The sequence below is a fragment of the Apus apus genome, chromosome 4 (genome assembly GCF_020740795.1).
Source record: "Apus apus isolate bApuApu2 chromosome 4, bApuApu2.pri.cur, whole genome shotgun sequence".
Lineage (NCBI taxonomy): Eukaryota > Metazoa > Chordata > Aves > Apodiformes > Apodidae > Apus > Apus apus.
Window position 1 is genome coordinate 39,446,682 of NC_067285.1, and position 10,264 is coordinate 39,456,945.

Sequence of the window (10,264 nt, forward strand, 5' to 3'; positions counted from 1 at the left end):
AGGCACCAGCAAGGAGGAACCTGCACAGCTTCAGGGAAGGGTCTTCTCCCACCCAAGAGGTGCTCCTTGCCCCGGGGGTGCTGGTGGGGGAGCACACGCTGCTAGAGGAGCTGGGAGCCAAGTTTCACAGCCTCTGCCACCAGCTGAGCAGCTGCTAAGCTCTGGGGTGGCCACCACAGCACCCCGCCAGCCCCAACCCTGCACCCACAGCTCTGGACACACAGCTGGCCTGAGAGGGGCCCAGGGGAAGGGGAGGATTTCATAGGCAAGACACCTGCTTTCCCTCCCCAGATGATGTTATTGCACCCAAGGCCATGAGACCACGCTGACCTACTTCCTGCCAGCCAGCCAAAACCACACCAGAGTCATCAAACCCACCCTTCCAGCCCAAACTTGGGGCTCTCCCCTTTCCCTGCTGCTCCCCAGCCACTGCCCTGCACCTTCTCACAGGTTTGGGGGGGGGCTCAGTCGAGTGCCCTGGTCCTGCATCTTCCTGCTCGTTGGCCCTAATGAGTCCCCCTGCCAAGTTTTTCATAGTTCCTGGCTTTATTAATAGCTCTGCTGACCTTGTTTGTGTCTGCTGGGACACATCATCTCCCCCACAGGACAGGGACAATCCCAGCTGCTCCTGGTTTTGTGCTAGGAGCAAGGCTGGATGTGGGGTGGCAGCAGCATGGGGGGGGGGGGGGTGTCACTGTCCTCCCCTGCAGGGACAGGGACAGCCTGGACACAGCCCCCTCAGCCCTGGCCTGGCCACCACCCTGCCTTCCTCCCAGGACCACCACATCCCCCTGCTCCAGGCATCCTTCCCACACTCTCAAGGGTGATCACAGAAATCATGGAATCACAGACCGGTCTGGGTGGGAAGGGACCTTTAAAGATCATCCAGTTCCACTCCTGCCATGGGCAGGGACACCTCCCACCAGCCCAGGCTGCTCCAAGCCCCATCCAACCTGCCCTTCAACACTGCCAGGGATGGGGCAGCCACAGCTTCCCTGGGCAACCTGGGCCAGGCTCTCACCACCCTCACAGCCAAGAATTCCCTCCTCATGTCTCACCTCAATCTCCCTCTTCCAGTTTTCATCCCTTCCCCCTTGTCCTCTCCCTCCCTGCCCTTGTCCCAAGCCCCTCCCCAGCTTTCCTGGAGCCCCTTCAGGCACTGGAAGGTGCTCTAAGGTCTCCCTGGAGCCTTCTCTTCTCCAGGCTGAACACCCCAACTCTCCCAGCCTGGCTCCATGAACTCCAGGTTAGGGTGCAGGTGGGTGCCACTGATCCTGCTCCAGGGAAGCACCCCAAGATCTAGAGCAGGTCTCACGGCAAGGCTGGAATGCAGCACCAGCTCCCCCTTGCAGGAGTCAGGGCTCTCATGCCCCACAACGTGCCCTGCACAGGCTGAGCAGACCCTGCTGTTGCTCCACACAAGCAGAGGGACCAGGATGAAGGGAACCAGCTTCCCTAGATGCACCAGTCCCTGGGGGGACTGCACAACATCTGCTGCTGCACAGGACTCTCCTCCCCCCCGAAAACAGAGGGGACCATACCCAGCATCTCCAATGGGCCAGGGCAGCAAAGCTTCGTGCAGCACCTTCCAGCCCACCCAGCACCTCCATGCCTGTCTTTACCCCCTGCCTTCATCTTCCTCACCTGGGAAAGCCACCTCCTTTTCTACTGTGCAGTGCAGCTTATCTCCCTGGCAGGGAGAGCTGGGTGCCCAGCTCAACCCTGATCCAGAGGTCCTGCAGCTGGTGGCAGCGGGTTCCCCATCTGCCCCCCCTCACTTTCCAGAGGCAAACCCCAAAAGCTGCAGAGCAAAAGCTCAAAACCAACTGGATCCCACTCCCGAGGTCATCTTCCTTCTCCAACCCAGGTCTGGCTGCTCCTCCAAAGCCCACTTCAACCCAGTCTCTTCTTTCAGTCTCCTTTTATGCCTGGAATCCAAACGGGAAGGTTTCCAGCTTGTCATTCAGCATCAGATCAGTTCAGGTGTGGGCTTGACCAGCAGTTTGCAACACAGTCAAGACCTGCTTCACCACTGAGTTTTCCAAAGCTGCCTTCCCAGCTGCACCACAGGGTTATTTATCAGCTAATGAGCCAACTGTGCTTTTGCAGGAAAAAACAAAATGGTCATAAAAAACCCCACCACAAACAGGAAACAATTTACTGGCAATGAGCAGAGCCCTCTGGCAGCAACGGCTGCAAAATGCAAAGAAATCCAGCCTCCACCTTGATGCTCAGAGGGCTGGAGCAGCTCTGCTCTGGAGCCAGGCTGGGAGAGCTGGGGTGTTCAGCCTGGAGAAGAGAAGGCTCCAGGGAGACCTTAGAGCACCTTCCAGGGCCTGAAGGGGCTCCAGGAAAGCTGGGGAGGGGCTTGGGACAAGGGCAGGGAGGGAGAGGACAAGGAGGAAGGGATGAAAACTGGACGAGGGGAGATTGAGGTTGGACATGAGGAGGAAATTCTGGGCTGTGAGGGTGGTGAGAGCCTGGCCCAGGCTGCCCAGGGAAGCTGTGGCTGCCCCATCCCTGGCAGTGTTGAAGGGCAGGTTGGATGGGGCTTGGAGCAACCTGGGCTGGTGGGAGGTGTCCCTGCCCATGCAGGGGGGTTGGAAGTAAAGGATTTCATGGTCCCTTTGAACCCAAAACTAGTCTGTGATTCTGTGACCTTGGCCAGCCACAAGACTGCTGCCCCCTGTGCTCCCCAGCAGCAACACCCACTGCCCACCCATCATCTTGCCACAACTGATCCACACTCCTCCAGGAGTCATCCCACAGCCTAAGCAGCAGCCCTGGAGGAGCATCTATCTTTAAATACCTATTTATTCGAGTTAACAAACAAGTTCCTGCATCTGTTTCTTCCCAGCAGCTACTCAGGGGAGAATTTGCCTGCTCTGGTTTTTGTCTTCTCAATTAAGGCTGGATTGCTGCTTCTAGCTGCCCCCAGCAGCATCTGCTGGCTGAAGAGCTTCATGTCCTGCCTGGCCCACCATCCCTGGCAGCCCTCATGCTTTCATGGCCACACTTCTCAACCCTCTCAGGGGGAGAAGACCTGCCAGCAAGAGACAAAAGGCCTGTTGGACCTGGAGGGATAACAGCATCCTTGCCCAGAAGCTCCCCAGCCCAGGCACTTAGGGTGGGCAAGCTCAGCCCTCCCCAAGGAGCTGGCATGGACCTCACAGTCTCCATTTCTCCACCCACCAGTGCAAAGCCTTAAGAGGCACTGCTCATGTCCCCCACCTCCAGCAGCACCTCAGCCAAGAGCCACAGAAAGGATAAGGCTGGGAGGGAACTTTTAAAAATAGCCCCAACTCTCCCAGCCTGTCTTCACAGCAGAGCTGCTCCAGCCCTCTCAACATCTCCCTGGCCCTTCTCTGGACCCTCTTTCCTGTGAAGTCCAACTGTTAAAAAGACCCCACAGAGTTTTTTTTCATCACCTGGTTCCAGAGCAGCAGTGAGGACAGGCAGAGCACTTACCACCTAGCCAGGGACACTCCTCTGCAGAGACACCCTGCTCCAATTTTGGAGCCCACAAGGACCAGGCATAGCTCCCCAACATTCTTCTCAGCATCCACTCACTGGTGGCTTTTTTCATAGAAGGACTTCATCCTTAGTTCCTCTTCCTAGCTATGCTGCAGGCCCCTCAGCACATCTCCACACCAGCTCTGCCTCTCCAGCCACCCCCCACACCCCAGCCCCTCACCAGCACTGCCTGTGGAAACACTGGCTAACCCAGTGTTTGCTACCAGTGGGCTTCTCAACCAAGAGTGGGGCCAAGGGATCTTCTTTCCTCCTCTTCAGGAGGAGGAGGGACTGTAATGGCTTAATGTAGCAGAGAAAACCAACATTCCTCAGATTCACCTCCAAGCCATCATCTGACAACCCCTTTCTATCCCACTGATGGTTCATTTCACCCTGTCCTTGCAAAGCCAGAGGGAAGTCACTTCTCAAGCCATAACAACCAAGCAAGAGCAGCACCTTGGAAACATCTAAGTGGCATCAGCAGAACTCTTTTTGGACCCTGTTTCTGGGCAGGCAAAGCTGCTGGCAGTCCCTGTGGGGCTGGAGCAGGCACTCAAATGCCCCATTGCCTGAGCTGGGCATCTCCCCATGAGACCATGAAGCTCTGAGATGACAATTCTGCTCCTGTGAGCCCCACAGGGCTTAGCTGGGAGCAGGTCTCCAGCCAGGGAGGGTAGAGAAGCCACAGATTTGGAGAGTGCTCCAAAGCAGCAAGGGAGTCTCGTTGGCAGCTTCAATGGAAGAAGCAAAAGGATCATCCACAGGCAAGAGAAGAGGCCTTCAAACCAGCTACGGAGCCTGAAGCTAAGCAGAGATGCCAGCACCATGGGGACACCTCACTCCAATGTGCCCATGACAGCAGGGACTCACAGTCCCATAGCCAAACCAGCCCCTTCCCCAGGCTACATCCCCTCAGGGACACTCCTCAGCACCTCCAGCCCCAAGCCCCACTCAGGCAAGCATGGAGAAGACAGCAAGGAGCCACACTCTGCCCCATCTGCACTCCACTTCTGAAGACAGTCCCATTCCCTGAGCTCCCCTCCTTTCAACAGCACTCTCCAAAGGGGAACCACCACCACTTGGTGCCCACCACAGCCCAGGACCTGCCCCCACAACACCTCCAAAAAAAAGCACCTTGCCCTAGAAGCACCTCCAAAGGCAGGGAGATGCCTCACCTTCTCTTCCACCACATGGCCTGCTCCCACCCAGCACAGCCCAGGAGCTATTTGTGGACTCTGGATGAGCTGACACAACACACCTGGCCCCACACATGGTTCCCCACCATGGGGCTCATCCAAATTGCCACTGAGGGTGGAAAAAAACCAGCCTAGACCCACAGGACGACTCTGCCATCCACGTAGCTCTGGCCAACCACATCCCCTGTGCCACACTTTGGAAAGGGAAGGATGGTGGAGGCAGCTTTGGGTGTTGCTTTCCAAACACTCACCCATCCAGACACCCTCACTTTTCAGCCCTGAATCATTGTTTAAACTCAGCTGGGAATTTCCAGAACCTACACGGGTGAAAGGGGAGCACCTCACGCAGGGAGCAGTTTGTAAAACAACACCTCTATTGAAGCATTTCTTTGTGGCAGTGAGAAAAGGGCTTCAGGAGAAAAAAACAACCAAAAAGACACCCCAGCAAAGGCCCAGGAACACCCTCATCCCAGTCCTGATACTCCATACCTAAAGGGGCACTGTCAGATTGAGGAGAAAAGCTGTTGTTCTACGGTAGAACAAGTGAATAAAACCAGAGAGTTTTATGATGCAGAGCAACTGGGCTCCTTGATAACATTTTATTTCACTCCTGAGCATGATTTCCACGTTCTGGAACTCCCAGAAACCAAGATCTTCTAGCAAAAAAAACACGGGCAGGGGATCACATGAAGGCTGGGAAGGTCTGTGGGCTTGTTTTAAAAGCACTCCTCCATTCTTCCCCTTCCCCCAATCACACCAGACACCACTAAATAAAAAACCCCAAACAGAGAACTGATCCCTGCACAACCACAGTGCCTTTCAGAGCTGCTGTTGCTCTAGCAAACACCTCAGGCTCAGCCTGATGAGTTGGGCTGATGTCAAAGTTGGCACACTTTGTGTGCCTCACTTTGAAGACTTCAGCAGCAAAACCCTGAGCTCCAGGCTCCTCTAAAGCCCTTCACACCTTTGTAAGTGAAGTAAAAAGAGGAATAAATGTGATTGCAGCTGGCAAAGGAACCTGAGGGAAGAGGCAGCAGGTCAGATGGGTGTGGGAGGAGGAGGGTGGCCTTGTGGCTCCATTTTTAGGCTGCTGAGGGCAAGCCTGCAGGCAGGCCAGCCTGGTTCCCAAGGATCAAGCCAAAGGAGGAGACTTCTGCAAGCTCACTCTCTCCAGCCACTGGCACCAAGGTCTCTGAGGCCCCCAGAACACACGTGTAACGGAGAAGGAACAAAATGTACTTGCATGAAACTCTGCAGATGGCAGCTTTCTGGGAAAAGGCCTCTCAACATGACCCATTTTCCCCAACAGCTGCAACCAGAAGAGCTGGTACTTCCACCTCCTGCCCTGCTCCTCACAACCTTCAACTGACCCCAAACCCCTGCTGCTGTGCCAGCTGCATCTCACTTCTCATTTTGCCTCTCACCAGTTATTCCTCTAGGCTATCCCTCCTCTGACACCACCTCTGAAGGATGCCACCCTCTCCTGACACTAACCTGCACTGGGAATCCTGCTGCTCAAGGGGGGCATCTCCTGCCTGCTCTGTCCACCAGGGAGGGGGCACAATGAGCACAACTCCTTTGCAGCAGCATGAATTAAACCTTGGTAGCATTTCCCTGGTGCTGTGACAGCTTCGAATGTATTTTTACTGACAAGTGAGGCTTTGGGACAGGCAGCCCCTTCCACAGCAGAGTCTTCCTTATCCAGCTTGAGCACAGCTTGGTCACTGCTCCTCCAAAGGCAGCTGGCATTTTGGATCTTGGACAGTGCTGTAGGATTCACAGGCTTGGCACTTCAGGCCCAAGAAGTGGAACTGCACGGAAGAGCGGGCGCTGCAGCCATGGCAAAGGATCTGCACACACAGAAAACAGGGAGAAAAATGCTTTAGCACCAGCAGGACACTCAGCAAAACACAGAACCACAGACTGGTGGGGGCTGGAAGGGACCTCTGGAGAGCATCTAGTCCAATCCCCCTGCTAGAGCAGGATCCCCTAGAGCAGATCCCACAGGAACGTGTCCAGGCTGGGTGGGGATGTCTCCAGGGATGGAGACTCCACAGCCTCCCTGGGCAGCCTGTTCCAGTGTCTGGTCCCCTCAGAGGGATGAAGTGTTTTCTCAGATTCAGGTTCAACCTCCTGTGCACCAGTTTGTGCCCATTGCCCCTTGTCCTGGACACCACTGACAAGTCTGGCCCCTCTACAGCCAAGCTTCTGGCAGCCAAAAGAGCAGGTTTGCCACCAGGGAACAAAGCAGAAAATGTCTCCTTTTTAAAGACAGAAGGGTTGATTCAATTTTTCTGCTTTTAACTGCTCACATCACACTGTGCAGTCACGGAGCATTTACTTCTAGTGTAGCAAGGTGACTCCTTGTCTAAGTCAGGCTTTGGAGAGACCTTATTCTCAGGTGCCAGCACATAAAGGGTGGCTTCCAAGAAGATGGAGGCTCCCTATTTCCAAGGAGTCACATGGAAAAGACGAGGGGGAATGGGCACAAGTTGCTCCTGGGGAGATTCTGACTGGATGCAAGAGGTAGATTTTTCACCCTGAGGACAATCAAACCTTGGAATAGTCTCCCAGGGGAAGTGGTGGATTCCCCCACGCTGGACAGTTTGAAGTCTCAGCTTGACAGGGGGCTGGGCCACCTCATATCAACTAGGAGTAGTGTCTAGAAAGGCTGGACCAGATGATCCTTGAGGTCCCTTCCACCCTGGCCTTCTATGGTTGGGTATTCTGGAGTACTAAGACTAGTCTGGCTCTCTAGCTCCCAGAGTGGATTCAGCAGCTCCCTGGAGAGAGCGGCTTTTTATTGCTCCATCATTCCCTCCCCCTCAGGTCGGCAAGGCCCTGCTGCCCTCTGCTGCCAGCAGTGGGAAGACTTGCCAAGAAGAGCCCCAGGGAGGGGATTGTCTCATCTCTCACCTCCACCATCATGTTCTGGTACGGGAGTCCTCGCCACCTCCTCATCCAGCTGCCACCAGTACCACTCCATGTCCAAGATCAAGCGCATGCACAGGGGACACCTGCAGCCTCTGGCAGGGAGGGGAAAAGGAAAGTGTAAGGCAGAGGATGGAGAAGGGCCACAAACTCAGCCCATCCCAAGGGACAAGTTCAGAGCTTCACTCTAACATGGTTCCAGCCCAAGAGAAGCGGCGCAAATCAAAAGGTTCTTGCAAAAGGGGAAAGGAAAAGCCCCTTTTTCCCTGGGGGTGTTTGCCCCTTGAGGTGATCTGACTGGGCCCCAGCAATGCTAAGAGATGTTTAGAGATACTTACACCTTTAGCACGTCCTCGTTCTGAAAAGAAAACACGGTGAGAAGTTGAGGAACAGAAACGCAGTCGCCGAACGGGAAGAGATTTGGGCTGAACCAAGGCAAAAGGCACAGAAGCTTTTCCCAGGAAGTTGAAAAAGGTGGTGAGATGCTGGAACAGGCTGCCCAGGGAAGCTGTGGCTGCCCCATCCCTGGCAGTGTTGAAGGGCAGGTTGGATGGGGCTTGGAGCAGCCTGGGCCGGTGGGAGGTGTCCCTGCCCATGCAGGGGGGTTGGATCCAGATGATCTTTAAGGTCCCTTCCAACCCAAACCTTCCTCTGATTCTAAAAAATATCCTAAATCCAAGAAAAAGAAAGCTTCCCAGCAAAAGCAAAAATCTGGAGACCAGGCACAGTCCATCCATCCTAAGGTCTCCCCACCCAACGTGAGGGAACAGAGTCAACAAGGACTGCGTGGCTCAAGTTGACTGAACAAGTGGAGTGTGAGGCACCACCAGGGAAGCTTCATGCAGAAGCTGAAGTGCTACAAATCCCATCAGCTTAAAATCCTGATGGAGCAGGCAGTTTCTGTAGAGCAACAGAGCACACCACTGGCTTGGGGAACCATCTAAAGAGAGACTTTGAAACTTAACTAATGAGCTGCAGCCTCTTTAGACCCATGGTGCAAGTGCTTTCTGCACCAAGGAGGGGCTGCTCCATGGGACCCTTGACATTTAAGCAGTAGCAGAAGGAAATCCAGCATGGGGAAACTTAGAATGAGCAGTGTGTAGGTCCCTCCACCAAATTCCTGTAGAAGGAAGACGACCTTTCTGAGGAAAGAATGCAACAGACACTAATCCCCCACCATGTGGGTCCCTCAGAAACCAGTTGTAAAGCAGCTGGTAGAGACTAACACCAGTTCCAGAAGGACAGGGAACTGCTTGAGAGAGTCCAGGGCAGAGCCACAGAGATGATGGAGGGAGTGGAACATCTCCCTGATGAGGAAAGGCTGAGGGAGCTGGGTCTCTTGAGCTTGGAGAAGAGGACACTGAGGGGTGACCTCATCCATGTTCATAAATATGTTAAGGGCAGTGTCAGCAGGACAGAGCCAGGCTTTGTTCAGTGATGTCCAGTGACAGGACAAGGGGCAATGGGTACAAACTGCAGCAGAGGAGGTTCCATGTGAATATCAGGAAGAACTTCTTTCCTGTGAGAGTGACAGAGCCCTGGGCCAGGCTGCCCAGAGAGGCTGTGGAGTCTCCTTCTCTGGAGACATTCAAACCCCCCTGGACACGTTCCTGTGGGATGTGCTCTGGGTGACCCTGCTCTGGCAGGGGGGTTGGGCTGGGTGATCTTTCCAGGTCCCTCCCAACCCCTGGGATTCGGGGATGCTGTGAAAACGGCTCCTCCCCCCCCCAGACACCAGCCCTGTCCCCCCCTCCCCACGTTCTGCAGCAGCCCGCAGCGCCCGCACTGCACCTCGGCCACGCGGAACTGGTCCGGCCGGTGCTCCTCAGCAGAAACTTTATTTGCTCCTTCAGCCCTTCCTGTTTTCTCCTCCCTTCCCAAACCCAACTTCCCTACCCCCAAACCCCAACTTCCCTTCCCCCCAAACCCAACTTCCCTACTCCAAACTCCAACTTCCCTACCCCAAACCCCAACTTCCCTACCCCCAAACCCCAACTTCCCTACCCCAAAACCTTTATTTCCTCCTTCAACCCTTCCTGTTTTTTCCTCCCTTCCCCCCAAAACCCAACTTCCCTACCCCAAAACCAACTTCCCTTCCCCCCAACCCCAACTTCCCTACCCCAAAAACCTTTATTTCCTCCTTCAACCCTTCCTGTTTTCTCCTCCCTTCCCCCCAAACCCAACTTCCCTACCCCCCAAAACCCAACTTCCCTACCCCAAAACCCAACTTCCCTACCCCAAAACCCCAACTTCCCTACCCCAAAACCTTTTCCTCCTTCAACCCTTCCTGTTTTCCCTACCCCCAAACCCAACTTCCCTACCCCCAAAACCCAACTTCCCTATCCCAAAACCTTTATTTCCTCCTTCAACCCTTCCTGTTTTCTCCTCCCTTCCCCTAAAACCTTCTTTCTTTCCCCCATTCCTTGAAAGCCCTTTATCCCCTTTCCCCATAAACCTTCCTTTCCCACCCAAATCCTTCTTTTCCTGCCCCTTCCCCTAAAACCTTCCTTTTATTCCCCCCTTCCCCTACCACGTTGGTTTCTCCCCCACCTTCTTGCCCCTCCATCCCCCCAAAACCTTCATCCTGTCTCCCCAAACTCCCTCCTCCTCCCCACAGAATAAAG

The 10,264-nt window shown here is 54.7% G+C and overlaps 2 protein-coding genes across 2 annotated transcripts in view; one reads left to right on the forward strand and one right to left on the reverse strand.

The window, feature by feature from the left end:
* Positions 1-1,190, forward strand: part of WRN (WRN RecQ like helicase) — a 128,795-nt gene extending 127,605 nt beyond the window's left edge. Inside the window, exon 37 of the mRNA XM_051619461.1 lies at positions 917-1,190. Coding sequence (XP_051475421.1) covers positions 917-1,175 — 259 coding nt within the window. The 3' untranslated portion in view covers positions 1,176-1,190. The remainder of the gene's footprint in view (positions 1-916) is intronic.
* Positions 1,191-5,270: 4,080 nt separating this feature from the next.
* On the reverse strand, positions 5,271-8,682 carry RCHY1 (ring finger and CHY zinc finger domain containing 1). Its single transcript, XM_051619502.1, is given in 4 exon segments — positions 5,271-6,559; positions 7,626-7,647; positions 7,649-7,735; positions 7,979-8,682. Coding segments are annotated over 4 exon segments (423 nt in total). The 5' UTR covers positions 8,164-8,682; the 3' UTR covers positions 5,271-6,430.
* Positions 8,683-10,264: the final 1,582 nt, after the last annotated feature.